This window comes from Cariama cristata, unplaced genomic scaffold (assembly GCF_000690535.1).
Source record: "Cariama cristata isolate BGI_N322 unplaced genomic scaffold, ASM69053v1 scaffold7077, whole genome shotgun sequence".
Classification (NCBI taxonomy): domain Eukaryota; kingdom Metazoa; phylum Chordata; class Aves; order Cariamiformes; family Cariamidae; genus Cariama; species Cariama cristata.
In genome coordinates, this window is record NW_009624821.1 from 26,010 (window position 1) to 40,376 (window position 14,367).

Below are 14,367 nucleotides of genomic sequence, written 5' to 3' on the forward strand. Positions count from 1 at the left end.
ATGGTGGTCATTGATGGAGACAAGAAACAATACAGAAGACCCAGGCAATGGTTTCTTCAGTCCAGGATTGTATACTTTTGCAGTAGTTCTTGGATAATACATAGGGGTGAATCATCATAGAATGGTTTGGGTTGGAAAGGTCACCTCCTTCCAACCCCCCTGCTGCAGGCAGGGACACCTTCCACCAGAGCAGGTTGCTCAAAGCCCCATCCAACCTGGCCTTCTTTTTAATAAACCTTGTCACAGTTCCACCCAAGATCCGCAGCACGGATGCGCAGTACATGGTCGCGGAGGACTCCCAGGCTGTTCTGTCCTGTGTGGCTGATGGGATTCCAACGCCAGCAATAAACTGGAAGAAGGACAATACGCTGTTAACAGAGATAGATGGAAAATACCGGGTTGTGCCAGAGGGAGACCTTATTTTGGACAACGTTGTTGTAAGTTTCCTAAATCAAAGCTATAGCTTAACACATTTGGCACTAATAAGACCCTGCTTATCTTCGTCTTCACCTGCTTCTGGATTCATCATTGTTTTATTTTGTTTTCTTGTTCTTAATGTTCCAAAGTCTTCATAAACGTTTCATTTTCCACTGAGGAATAAAATTGTGAAGAATTTGTAGTGATAAATTCTCAGGAAGGGCAAAAAGAAGTGTAGGTCACTTTTCAAATTTAAAGGAAGTGAAAGAGTTCAGATGAGCATTTCTGCTGAATGCTTGTTCCAAACTTTTTGAGATTCTCTTATCAAGTGGTAGTTTTTGTGCAGGATATATCACAGTTGAAGTTTCCCCAACGTGCTTTCTTTCAGCCCGAAGATTCTGGCAGTTACACCTGTATTGCTAAGAATGCTGCTGGAGAAGACATACACACTGTCACCCTGATAGTTCAGGTACTTCCAGCTTTTACTGAACTGCCTGGAGATATAGCTTTGACTAAAGGAGAACAGCTCAGATTAACTTGCAGAGCCACTGGGATACCTGTACCCAAAATAACGTGGACCTTTAACAATAACATCATTCCAGGTGGGTAACACTGGGTCTTACTGGCCATTCCGCTCTAGAGTTGTTTTCCCTCACGCAGCATTGCAATTAGTTTAGGATAAGGAAGGAAAAAAATCTAGAGGGAACAAACTTGTTAGGCAGTGATTCTGTGAGGAATATCTTCGGTATTGTGCAATCATGTAATTAAATTGCCTCTGAGACAAAGCTGTAAGGAAGATAGTTAAGAAATTGTTCCTCTTCTGTAGCCAATAATGTAACACATTAAAAACATTCAGTATCTGATTATATTTGCTCAGCATCCGACAACTAATGCTGTTTCTCTTACATACGAAGAAAACCTCAGCAGTTCATAGAACGCAGATGCACAAAGCTTGAAATAAAGGGGCAACTTAAGTGAATACGTGCGTCTGGGCAAACGTCACAGCAGTGACTTTTCTGTGCTATTCTGAGGTGTCTCAGAAATGAAACGGCACAGTGCCATTCAGCTGTGCCGCTGAATTGCACTGCAATTCAAACAGTCTTATGACATACCACTCACTGAGACGTATACGTTTAAAATCGTTGAAGTAACCCTTTACTGTGTGTTCTCCCTTCAGCACAATACGATGATGTAAATGGACACAGCGAACTTGTTATCGAAAGAGTATCTAAAGATGACTCTGGTACTTATGTGTGCACAGCAGAAAACACAGTTGGCTCAATCAAAGCTATTGGCTTTGTGTATGTCAAAGGTATGTAAAATAACTGTAGCTGTGGTCACTGTTGGACAGTTTCACACAGCCATCTGTTTTGATAGCAGAATCACAGAATGGTTTGGTTGGAAGGGACCTTAAAGCTCCCCTCGTTCCAATCTCCCTGCCGTGGGCAGGGACGCCTCCCACCAGACCAGGTTGCTCAAAGCCCCATCCAACCTGGCCTTGGACACTTCCAGGGATGGGGCAGCCACAGCTTCTCTGGGCAACCTGTGCCACTGCCTCAACACCCTCACTGTCAAGAATTTCTTCCTAATACCTCATCTAAATCTTCCCTCTTCCAGTTTAAAACCGTTACCCCTAGTATTTGATACCTTGTCTATGGCTAAATGGGAAAAATCGAAACAGGTTGAAATTCACACTGCAGAAAGTCAGAGATGAATGATCCCCGCCAGCAATTTCATTAAGAGCATTTTATTTTGACTCTATTTCTCTGCCATCACTTGTTTTTTCAGAGCCTCCAGTCTTCAAAGGGGATTACCACTCTAGCCGAATTGAGCCCTTGGGTGGCAACGCTATGTTGAATTGTGAAGTCAGAGGAGATCCACCTCCAACCATCCAGTGGAGCAAAAAAGGAGTTGGCGTTCAGATTAGCAACAGGATCCGACAGCTTAACAATGGTTCTCTTGCTATCTACGGCACTGTAGTGAGTCACTGGTCTGTTATGATGTGTCTCTGCATTGTACTTGATTAATAAAGGTATTCCAGATCATGTTGTTTTGAAAGAGTGAGACTAGATGTTTAATCCACTTTTGCTTTTACTTTTAACAAATGTTTTAATTCAGACTAGAATTAGACTCAGATTATCGTGACAAAAAAACCCACCCAACCCACAAACAGGGGGCTATTGTTCTCTTTAACTGTCAGATGGACTGAATCTACATACTAATCGTTGGTGTGTGAAATCCTGGTCGTGCTCAATTAAATAGGACTTTTGCTTTTGACCTTGAAAGAGCCTGAGTTCTAGAAAGTCAGGTCAACTGAAAAAGAAATTGCATTCTCCATATGCAAATCTCTTGGCATCTAAATTCCTAGTATGAATGGCAAGACCCTTTTTCTTCCCCCCATAAACTCATGTCTGCGTTTTGAAATGGGGTTAAAAACAATAGCTCCCTTGAGTTCATTTAAGTTTAAAAAAAAAAAAGTTAAAAAATTGATCCTCAGCATTAAGGAGTTGAAGGCACTAAAAAATGGAATAATAAAACCAATTCACAATATCAACTTAATGTTAATAAAGGCAAAATGTTGAGATACTCTAGAACCTAACAGCATGCCTCTTAAGATCCAGGGCATGCCACATTGAAAATTCACTGACAGGAGGTGCACTGTAAAGGGAAACCCTCATTACATACCTGTTGGCTATTTGCTTTTTGTTCTTTAGAATGAAGATGCTGGTGACTACAAATGCGTGGCTACCAATGATGCTGGTGTGGTGGAACGCAGCCTGACGCTAACACTACAGAGTAAGACTCAAAGTGCCAAATTGAATGCCACTGGAGTGGCGATAACCTACCGTTGGATAGCTGTGCGCAGGTCCCATTGAGGTTTTGGAGGTTGGGCGCTGCAGGTTAAGATTCACCTCATCTTTCGTCACTAATATTTAAGCGTCTAGTCTAAGCTAGTGATTGAAGTCAAAGAGAAGCGTGTAGAGGGTGATTCAGACTCATCTTAGAAACCAGCTTGGAGTGAGGTGAATCACACCTTCTGAAAGGGCCTGTTTCTCTTCATTGACAGAGAGGGTGTCTATACAACTGGATTAAACTAGACTTCTAGCTTTTAAATTAAGAAAGTTACGTGCAATGAATCCCAGCTTTCACTGACAATATTTTATTTTTGGCAGAAATCAGATTTTAGAATTACTTCTTCACTAGTGGTAGAATTTCTGAACATCCTTTTTCTATTGTAGCCTCAAGTAGTATGGGTCTGTTACTGAAGTCTCTGTTGCCTCTGGACATGGTTAATAGCATTTTCCTGCATGTTTTATAAAAAGCAATACATTTTAGCCATAAAGAAAACTGTGTGCTCATGCAGTCGGGCCTTAATCCCAACTTTGGTCCTCAGATTGCGATGTATTAAAAATAGCCTATCATTGTCATTTTAACTTGCATGTATTTTGACAGTGGAAGACCAACAGTACTAATTTTAGTCAGAGTAAACTGACTTAGGATTTTTTCTGCCCTCATTCTGACCAGACCTTTAATATTCAATACAATGAAAAAGACATAACCATGTGCTATTGCCTAAAGAAACCTTTCTTTTTCAGGTCCTCCAGTCATTACTGTTGAACCTGTAGAAACAGTTATTGAAGCAGGTGCCACAGCAATGCTGAACTGCCAGGCAAACGGCGAGCCTCCTCCAACCATCGAATGGTCCCGCCAAGGTCATCCAGTTGTGAGCGATGAGAGAGTGACCGTCCTGTCTAACGGCTCCTTGCGGATTGTTGCAGCACAGAAGGAAGATACGTCTGAATACGAGTGTGTAGCGAGGAATCTAATGGGATCGGTTCTTGTCAGAGTACCACTGACCGTCCAGGGTAGGTGCACAAAATATAGGACAGTTGACTATCAACCTGGTAGGCTACGGCATTAATTAAGATTAAATATGATCAAGATTTTATCATGTCTGTATTTTATGGATAAGATGTTTTATCTTCCGTATATGCATTAGGTATACATTAAGCCTAGTCTGAGATGTCAGTGGGTTTCTGTTTCCTGAAATTTTGTTCCATTATACTCATCCAGCTGTGTGAGACAGATGGATGCAAAGGGGTGAGAGACATAAATAATAATGAAAGGATCTTGAACTAGATCCCACCCTCAGAGCATATATCATAACTTAATTGTACCTCTGAACAAAAGCATTTAGGAGCATAAGCGATAACTGTTTCCGAGCAGCTGAAGTGTTCTTTGAACTGTAGTAAGACACCTCTGCAGTAACGAAGACGTGAAGTGAGTTGGATTTCCAAATATGGCGTATGACGGGCATTTTTCACTTTGCTGTATCGATCTAAGAGAGTTATAAGCACAAGCACGTTACAGACAGAGGGTCATTTTTTCCCATTGTAGTCCATGGTGGATTTTCTGACTGGCTTGAATGGCGAGCTTGCAGCGTAACTTGTGGTCAAGGTGTTCAGGAGCGAGTCCGTCAGTGCAACAACCCTCTTCCGGCAAATGGCGGGAGAAGGTGCGAGGGGCCCGATACAGACGTACGCAGCTGCCACAACAAGCCATGTCCAGGTATTTCTTTAATGAATCGATACTTTTAATGTACCTTATGGTAAGCGCCCTAACAGCGAGCCATTATCACCACAGATCTTTGTGACAGATTAATTTTTCTAAGAAGCTGGAATTCATTTTGACTTTTGTGGAAAGGAAGAGGAAATTTCAATAAATACCACCAAAAAGGTTATTATTTTTTTAATTAAAACTGTGGGGTTTTCTGTTTCTTAGTGGATGGCAACTGGTCGGAGTGGGGGCTATGGGAGGAGTGTTCAAAGAGCTGTGGACAAGGTAACAGGACCAGAACCAGAACCTGCAGTAACCCCCCAACTCAGCACGGTGGGAAGCCCTGTGATGGCAGTGCCGTGGATTCAGTCATGTGTAATATTAGGCCTTGCCCAGGTAAGAGAAGAGTGGTTTAAAATTAGTTGCACAAGGGGCTTCCCATATCGGTTTCTTTTTTTTTCTCCATTTTCTGCATTCTTTCAACTTGTTTCAAATTATTAAATGATAAAAGAATTAAACTCCCCAATTTTTTGTATTAAAATTGCTTGTAATTCATTGAATGGCACTGGTTCTTGGAAACAGAAGCCACAAAAGTAAGTGCAGGGAGTATTCTCAGCAATTTCTCTTTTTTTACCCCCAATAAAAATGCTAATTTTGTATTTTGATGTTTTCCAGTACTTGTTACCTGTGTTCTCACAGAGTAAAACTCACTAGTCTAAATCTATTCTGCGAAGCCAATTCAAATTAAAAAGTAAACAAACACCCAAGTATTACAAAGCCATGTAAAACAGGATTGTTAATAATTTAAGACATTATCTGTATATTTTCATCTGTTGTTTTAATTTTCACCCACCTCTTTCTCGTAACTAGCTGAATGTTCAGGTTTTCTTCCTGTCTTGGTAGTACCTCCCGTGTTCGACAGGTTGCAACATATTCGTAACCCTTCACCACTGACATGTTTCGTTCTATACAATTTTTGTTATATTGATTTACCCCCCACCCGGGCTCTGCTACCACCACCATGCCAAATGTTCATCTACCCGCCTGAGATTCATTTCTCTAGATCTTGGCAACAAAACCAGTTCTGGCTTCTGCTTACTGGTAGCCACTGAAGCTGTGTGCCAGCTTTTAGGCAGCATGCCCCTTCCCCTGCTGAGACCTTCAGCCTAGCGCGGGACGGTCAGAGCCAGGTTAACTTACGAGAACACCAGATGCGATCAGGCGTTCAGTTCTCTTGTTCCAAGATTGTGGTGAGGTGAAGTGATGTATTCGGAGACCAAAAAGGAAAGAATTAATCTCTCTTTTGCAAACTGTTGATCCGTTTCAGCTGTTGCTCAAGGCGAAGGTTTTTACAAGGGCTTATTCAGGATATTTCATTTATTGATGTTAAACAGCATAGCTTTCTCGCCTTAGGCTGTGGAGCTGTAATTTCAAGTTAAAGCAGCTGTGTCGTTTAAACAGTTGTATAGCTGTGCTGCCTTTGCAGTTGATGGTGAGTGGAGTTCTTGGCTGCCGTGGGGTCCTTGCAGCGAGACTTGCGGGAAAGGTACTCAGACACGACTGCGGCTCTGCAATAACCCCCCTCCTTCCCATGACGGGTCGTACTGTGAGGGGTCTGACGCACAGATGCAGGTTTGCAACAAGAGACGCTGCCCAGGTAAGATGCGTCGGATGCAAAGAGAACAATGACAAACTTGTCATTTCCTTTCCAAATTCTACTTTAATTTATATTGAAAGCTTTCCAGTTCTAAAAGTGCAGTCCCTGAAAAACTTCCATTCAAGCCTGTTATTTTCACTGGCCGGTGTCACTGTCTTTAGCATCCCTCTATAGCCCTAACATGGGATTTCTTCTCCTGTCCTTATCTCTCTTCCTTTATCCTGCCACTGTGCAAAAGCAGCGTTTTAAATCCTTGGCAGTTAAATTACGGGTTTCCTAAACATTTGCATTTTTAATTTTTCCTAGGTTCTGTTGTTCATTTATCTTTTTGTTCCACATATCAATGAGTCCTTCATGACTGGGTAGGAAAACTCACAGGTTTGAAATATGACCTCTGTATTTGGCTGAGTGGAGGGGTAACGAATGGAAATTTCATTAAGTGGAACGCACAGCAGTTCAGACTAGATCCTTCTGGCTCTGTGCTCCATTTTGCACGTGCCAGATCCTACGCTGAGTCCCTGCTGTAACTATCAACTGGTAGAAGAGAGAACTGACCTTGTGGTAGTTGAGAAATGGAGGGCTCGGTGTTGTACATTTATCCGGCTCGATGTGCTGCTGCTGAGGCTGCCATCGCTTACAGCTAGTTTGTGCCTAACTGGCCTCAGCCACCAACGCAAGTGCTCACATGGATGTACCCGTAACAGTTTGTGTCACCACGTCTTGGGAGATCAAAGACCCTACTACTCAACTGCTTAGACCTGGCTCGTGTGGGATAATTTGGTAATAACTCCTAGAAGCAACTGAGCCAGTAAATCAAAGGTTGGTTGGGAAGGAGCTGGGAGAAGGTGGTGATGGTTACATCTTCAGACAGCGCAGCTACAACCAGAGGAGAACGCGCAAGTGAAGACTGGGTTTTTGGGGTGGCGCTTGTACCGGCCATCGGCCCAGTGTGGTGATTTCAAGGACTACTTTGTATACGGTTTGACTTGCTTACAGATAGTTAAAAATGTGAGTGTGACTGAGCTCGAGGACTGAGTGATCCCTGGCCGTGATTCTGGTCAGACTTACGGGTTATTTAAAAGACAGATCCTGCCTCTCTCCAGCTTTCGCTCCTGGAAATCCCTATGTAGAAATCCCTGTGTAACTGAGATGTTCCAGAAGGAGCGTCAATAATACCTGATTGTAGTCAGTTTTACCCTCATGTAGCACTGATTTACTTTGTTATTTCTAGTGTCAGAGACCGTAACTGTACCATGCTATGCCTTTCTCACCAGTGGATGGGAAGTGGGCCACGTGGAGCAGCTGGAGTGCCTGCACCGTGTCCTGTGGAGGAGGCAGCAGGCAGAGAACGCGCCACTGCTCAGACCCAGCCCCACAGTTTGGGGGTCACAAATGTGAAGGGAATGACATACAAATCGATTTTTGCAACAGTGATCCTTGTCCGAGTAAGTACTTTGGGTTAGGCTGCTTATCTACTCACTGGGTTTGTACGTATGCAGGAGAGGAAGGAAGCCCTCCACAATCACACACTCCCACAAAAATTAGGAGGTCGGAACGCAGGCAAGTGGTGTTAGCCGCCTGGCGAGAGTGAAAGCATCCCTTCATCGGTCAGCGTGACCGGGACACTTTAAACATTAACTGGTGGGAGCACAAACCGGTAGCAGCTGGTCCCTAAGGTCCTGCCAGACTGTCAGAGGCCACGCACCTCTCTAAAGCTGCAAGTGCGCAGTCAGAAAGTGCTGCAAAGTGAATCTCTCTGTATCTCCCAGGAGAGGGTAGTGACTGATCTGGTTAATAATATATCCCACATACTTTCCTGTGAACGACGATGCTCTGGAGTTGGTTAATGTACTCTGAGAAATCAATGAATGCTGGACAAAGTAACTTTCTTAGATCTCTAATTGTCTGGGTTTGTTATTTGTATTTTGGGAGAAGAAATTAAAAAGTTATTTTCCGAGAGGAATATTTTCCTAGCTTGACTGTCTGGTTTTAAGTATCTGTTATTAAAAGGAAACCAGATAAAATCTGACTTATTTTTACAGTTCATGGCAACTGGGGCCCATGGAGTAGTTGGGGCACTTGTAGTCGGACGTGCAACGGAGGCCAGGTGAGGCGATACCGGACCTGTGACAATCCTCGCCCTGCCAGCGGTGGAAGGGCATGTGCAGGGGCTGACATGCAGATCCAGAGATGCAGCAATGAACTGTGCCCTGGTGAGTGCTCAGACAACAGAGGAATTAAATGCAGCTTTCCCTGGAAGACTTCAGGGTGTACATAACGTATGTGAGATTTTCATACTATGAAAAGAATGTGGAACGTTCCTGTAATTACTTAGAAATTCATACAATCTAATAATCCACTCTCACTTTTTTCTTTCAATGACTGTCACCTTACAAGGATTTCCCCCTTCGCATGTTAGATTTTCCCAAAATGAGGGGGAATAATTCAAACCAGGAAATAGCATATGAAAATCTCTCCTACACCTAGTCATTCTACTTAGTTTTTACAGTAAATGAGGCTCCCAGTGAACTCTCGTAATATATTCCAGGAGCAGGGAAAAATACTCGGCTCAAATGCTTTAAATAAAACAACAATCAAAGCAGTTGATTGATTTATTGACTATATCTAACTATGGGGCAATCAATGAACTTACACATTCAGGATCAGTATCAGCAATACAGAAGCTAAACCACAATGCCAGAGGCTTACTAAACACCTACAGATTTCTAAACACCCTTCTATAACTCATCCCAGAAAGGCATTATTATTTCATTATTATTAATTCTGCTATAATAATAATAATAAAAAAATCAAATTCCTTCTCTACACACACCCCTTTACCCACCCTCCTCCTGTGGGAAATGCAGGAGCTCCAACTTTCTGCGTACCTGTGCCACGTTCAACACCCTGCTGACCTACAGGCCGGTGACAAAGCCCCCGATGAGGCCACATCGGCACAGCCGAGCTGTGGGTCCCTGCTTGTGGCACCCCATACCATCAGCCCCCAACTAGCTGGATACCGGCTGCTCCTGGTGTGCAAGGACAATTCTCCATGACGTCTCGATGGAGGTTATGGGGTCTGACTGTTCTGGGTTTATCCTCCTCTTGCTTGGGTTTATCCTCCCCAATCACAAATTTTCCTGCTGCTTTTATGATTCTTTTCAGTTCCCTTGTTACTTTTATTTTGGCTAACGGTTGTCTTAAGCAAAGTTTTAATTATTACTTTCCTCTTAGCATTGCTAGTTTGGGGCAAATGTCGTATCAGCTCTGGCATTTCCAGATAACTCTGTTCAATGTTCAGTCATGTTCCTATTGTACCAGCTGTTGTTACCGAGGCCGTGCTACTAAGAGGAGGCCGTGCGGACTCCCACACGTGTGTAGTTCAAGCCAACTCTAATTGCCCTCTTGTGAGTGTTCAGACTGATAGAACATGTGTTCTTTATTTGCAAGATTAACGTCTTGTTTGGTTTCTTGTATTCTGCCGTCAGCTTTGTACCCATGCAATCTCAGATATTTTCTTTGTAGGAGTAAAAGCACTCAAAGCTGTAGACAGACAGGTTGTCTCTAGTCATAGGCTACGAAAAAGAGTGACAGGAGATTCTGAATATCCTTGGGAGGAGCCTCCTTGTTTCCAGTGTAGCTGAGAGACAAACACAATTTTAAAGGTGGTGTGTTTCTGAGGGGAGAAGTCTTCATGCCTGCCCATTAAGGTGTTTTTGTCATCCTTTGAGCTATTTCTTTTCTCTAACACATGGATTCCACCAAGAAGGAATGACACTAAAGCATCACTGATGCGGCCTGAAACTTTTAAAATGAAAAGTGACTTTCTTCATTCTTTATTTCTGCAGTGGATGGAAACTGGGGGCAGTGGCAAACATGGAGCCAATGCTCTGCTTCTTGTGGAGGAGGAGAGCAGACCCGAATACGCCTGTGCAGCAATCCCGCCCCGTTAAATCGCGGACGTCCTTGTCCTGGAGACTCCTCCCAAATATCCAGGTGTAATCCCCAAGCATGTCCTGGTGAGTTCCTGGACAGCCTGCACACAATGACAACATGGTGAAAGCCTGTGGCACTCCTAATTTGACTGGTACTCTCCTGTGTCTTGGCCAGTTCACCAAGTAGTTTCATTTTTTTTGGCTTAAATCTCCCCTGCAACTTCAGCTGGATAATTTTTTTCATTAACCTGTTACATAGCACTAGAGCATGCTGTTAAACTATTGCTGCTTTTCAGACAGAGTGAGCACATAAGGGGATTCCCGTGTTACTGTGCAGGTATCTCAGACCGTGCATACACGGCATGCTGTTCTTTGCAGGTTGTGCAAATTCACTCTTGCAAATGATGTAGTAATATATGCCGAAATATCCTTACTTCTTAAAAAGCTGAACAATATTTCTGAATTTTCTCTCCCCCAAAATATCAGACAGCAGAGTTTTCACATGAGCCTTTTCTTTTTTTAATTCCCCTTCCCCCCTTCCGTCCCCCCCACAGGTGGGCCTTCACGTGCCAAAGGCAGCATCATTGGAAATATTAACAATATTGAATTTGGAATTGCGTTCCTGAACGCCACAGTAACGGACAACCACGACTCTGAAACTAGAGTAATACAAGCAAAAATTACAAACGTCCCTCGGAGCCTTGGTAGGCTTTTTTAATCTCTTTTTTTCCTTCAGCCACACTGAATTCTGTGCAATGTCGGTTTTCACCACTTGATTTCACTAAGTCTCACTGAAGAAACTGATCTAAACTTTTCACAGACAGCGAGAGGAGAAGGGAATTTTCAATATTTACTTCTAGTACATTAGTATTTGTAAAATGATTCCTCTGAATATACCAATACCTACTTTTTTCTGGTTTAAATCTTAAGGGTGACCCTGGTTTTAGGTCTTCATATTCAACTCGTACTGATATGGGTCGCATGATGTTAGGAAAAAAGCTCTCAAATGTTATGTCGCATTGCTTTCAGGTCCAGCGATGAGGAAGCTTGTTTCTATACTGAGCCCAGTGTATTGGACAACTGCAAAAGAAATTGGGGAAGCAATGAATGGGTTTACGCTCACTGATGCCATGTTCAAGAGAGAAACTCAAGTGGAGTTTGCAACTGGTTAGTTACCTGTGCTATACCACCTCTTGCTGTTTCCAATAAACTTGAATAGACACCACCATTTCTTAAAAAAGAGCACATAACTGTTGCTGAATTTTGAGTCTTGTGCTTACACCAGTATTTTCTGAATGACTATGGCTTTCTGAGGCTTAAATACAGCTTTTAGAGCTGTAATTTGAAACGTGTAATGTTTTTTTACTATAGGCATGGTACGCCTTATAAAAATATAAAATGACTGGTGAAGGGGTTCCGATTCAGATACTGTGTGGCTACCATGAGTCTCTGATTAGGATGTTTTCTCAATCAACGTGCTGTTAAAATCCATAGGTGAGATTTTGCGAATGACTCATATTGCCCGGGGCTTGGATTCTGACGGAGCCTTGCTGCTGGATATTGTTGTGAGTGGCCACGTGCTGCAGCTCCAGTCAGTGGCTGACGTTAACGTGAAGGTAAGGCTGCTCGAGATACCCCCCTCTTTCTTTCATCGATATGTACTTCCTCTTGCATCTATAGTAAAGCAGTAGACGCTAAGTCCTGAAAGCTGTTTTACTGTATGTAGTTTGTTTTGTGCCTGGTTTAATTGACAGATGTTACCATTGCCTTTGAGAACAAAAAGTTGTCGTCAAGAAGGTAGTATTGGTCGCTCAAGATTTTTAGATGTTAGAAGGCAGTAGTGAGAAATGTCTTCGGGGCTAGTTCTCACAGGCAGGCATGGCAGGTGTCGCTTTCCATGCAGCTATAAAGGTGCGTCTTAAACCCGCTGGACTTTTTGGCTTCCCAGAGGGTGTCACCAGCTCTTTTGTACCATGGCACATGCAAAAATCTCTGAATGTTACTGATGATGCGTTTGCAGCTACAACGATACGTAGTCTGGCAGAGAAACGTCCTTGTGGCTGATAAAGTTGCAAAGACAGGAGACTAACAGATTCTGGATCAGATTACATCGCAGAGTATTTTACGTGTTCTCATCATGCACACTGTCACGATGCTGTCAATGGTGAACTCCTTTCTCTGCTGTAGCACCAAAACTTCGTCTCATGGAGATATCTATTATGGCAAACCGTCCTATGATGCAATTCATCTGAAATATTTTACAGAATTTGCTTTTTCAGAGAATGACGCTTCTCTCTGAACTTTGTCAGGAATGATTAGAGAGGGCAGTTTGGATGATTGTAGGGCAAAAAGTTATAATCTTGCTCCTGAGATGCTCTGTCCGTTGTTCCTAGGAGATACTCACTATTGCCCCTAGTAAGACAGCTTCTGTCACTGATCTTGTACTCCTGATAGAAAGATGGAGTTCAAAGGAACTGGTTTTCTATTTCTTCCGTTAAGTGTAAGACATGAAAAACATTTAGCTTCATATAACAAGTGGTATTAAAAGTCTTGGTTTAAAACCAGGTGCTTGATAATTGGTTTTACTGTAAAAGAAAGAACATTCTTTAAAGTTGTTTCTATAAAGGTGGTAATTAGTGGTAGCTAAGTAGTGAAAATGTTTTAATGTATTAATCCCACAGTACAATAAGTATACATGAAGTTCTTGATATTTTAATACGCTGCAATATGTAGCATGTCCAATATTTATACCTTTTTTGGTGGCAGACTTTTTCTCTACCGATTGTTTATTTAGCACATGTTGTCAGCATCTGACTTAGAATACAATAAAAATATTTAGACCTCAAAAGATCGTTACTGAACAATAGGATCATTTTCAGGGTTTTGGAGATGCTGTGCTGTGGCCTCCATCATCAGAATCCTCAGTACCACAGCCGGTTTCTTATATAAAGAAATACACCAGACTCTGTTAAGATTCAACCGTTCAACTAAGAGTAAAAAAAGGCACACGTTGTGCAAAATACGATTTGTTCAGCTGTTAAGAAAAAACCTCTTTCTCAGAATACATCTCGTAGCACTTTACAATACGAAGACCACAGCGGTGTTGGCTGTACTCGGTGGCTGATGCCTGAAATCTTGCTGTTTCAGGATTACACAGAGGATTATATCCAAACCGGCCCTGGGCAACTGTATGCCCATTCTACTCGTCTCTTCGCTGTAGATGGAGTTAGTGTTCCCTATACATGGAACCACACTGTCACCTACGATTACACTAAGGGGAAGATGCCTTTCTTGGTGGAAACACTCCACGCTTCCTCTATTACAACAGAGTACAACCCACTGGAAGAAACTGTGGTGTTTAAAATCCACGCTTCCATTGCAAAAGGTATTGTTCTAATCTTTCACAAAAACGAAAACAATGGAAAAATAATATCTAGTCTTCCTAGAATTCGTTACCTGTATTCTCAAAAGCTGGTTATGGCCTTGAAAGAGGAAATTCTGTGAAAGTTGGGTAACTTTATTGTAGATCCTGGGACCTACCTGCCTTGTTAATGTACCCGTAGACTGGTCTGTAAAAGCTGTTGCAGTCTGCACTTACTTCACCTGCAGTTCTCGTTGATGATGTACGTCTGCATTTGCTGACACTGCTAATAGCGTCACCAGTAGCTTCCGACAGTCAACTGAAAATCTTTCTCCATTTCCTTGCACGTACCTCTCATTCTCTAAAATGAAATCACTGTCACTTTTGTCTGGGGTCAAGTGTTGGTGGGTGTTTACGTTTGCGTTTGGTTTTGCATAGCT

General features: G+C 42.6%; 1 protein-coding gene across 1 annotated transcript in view; it reads left to right on the forward strand.

Annotated features, from left to right (window-relative positions):
* The window catches only part of LOC104164092 (hemicentin-1-like), a gene marked incomplete at its 3' end in the record, with an annotated part of 39,085 nt that extends 25,134 nt beyond the window's left edge, over positions 1-13,951 (forward strand). Inside the window, exons 28-43 of the mRNA XM_009703319.1 lie at positions 247-437; positions 806-1,019; positions 1,595-1,729; positions 2,206-2,396; positions 3,132-3,213; positions 4,014-4,283; positions 4,816-4,986; positions 5,200-5,370; positions 6,461-6,631; positions 7,906-8,076; positions 8,674-8,844; positions 10,480-10,650; positions 11,121-11,270; positions 11,596-11,733; positions 12,061-12,182; positions 13,714-13,951. Coding sequence (XP_009701621.1) covers positions 247-437; positions 806-1,019; positions 1,595-1,729; positions 2,206-2,396; positions 3,132-3,213; positions 4,014-4,283; positions 4,816-4,986; positions 5,200-5,370; positions 6,461-6,631; positions 7,906-8,076; positions 8,674-8,844; positions 10,480-10,650; positions 11,121-11,270; positions 11,596-11,733; positions 12,061-12,182; positions 13,714-13,951 — 2,757 coding nt within the window. The remainder of the gene's footprint in view (positions 1-246; positions 438-805; positions 1,020-1,594; positions 1,730-2,205; positions 2,397-3,131; positions 3,214-4,013; positions 4,284-4,815; positions 4,987-5,199; positions 5,371-6,460; positions 6,632-7,905; positions 8,077-8,673; positions 8,845-10,479; positions 10,651-11,120; positions 11,271-11,595; positions 11,734-12,060; positions 12,183-13,713) is intronic.
* Between the last annotated feature and the right edge of the window lie 416 nt (positions 13,952-14,367).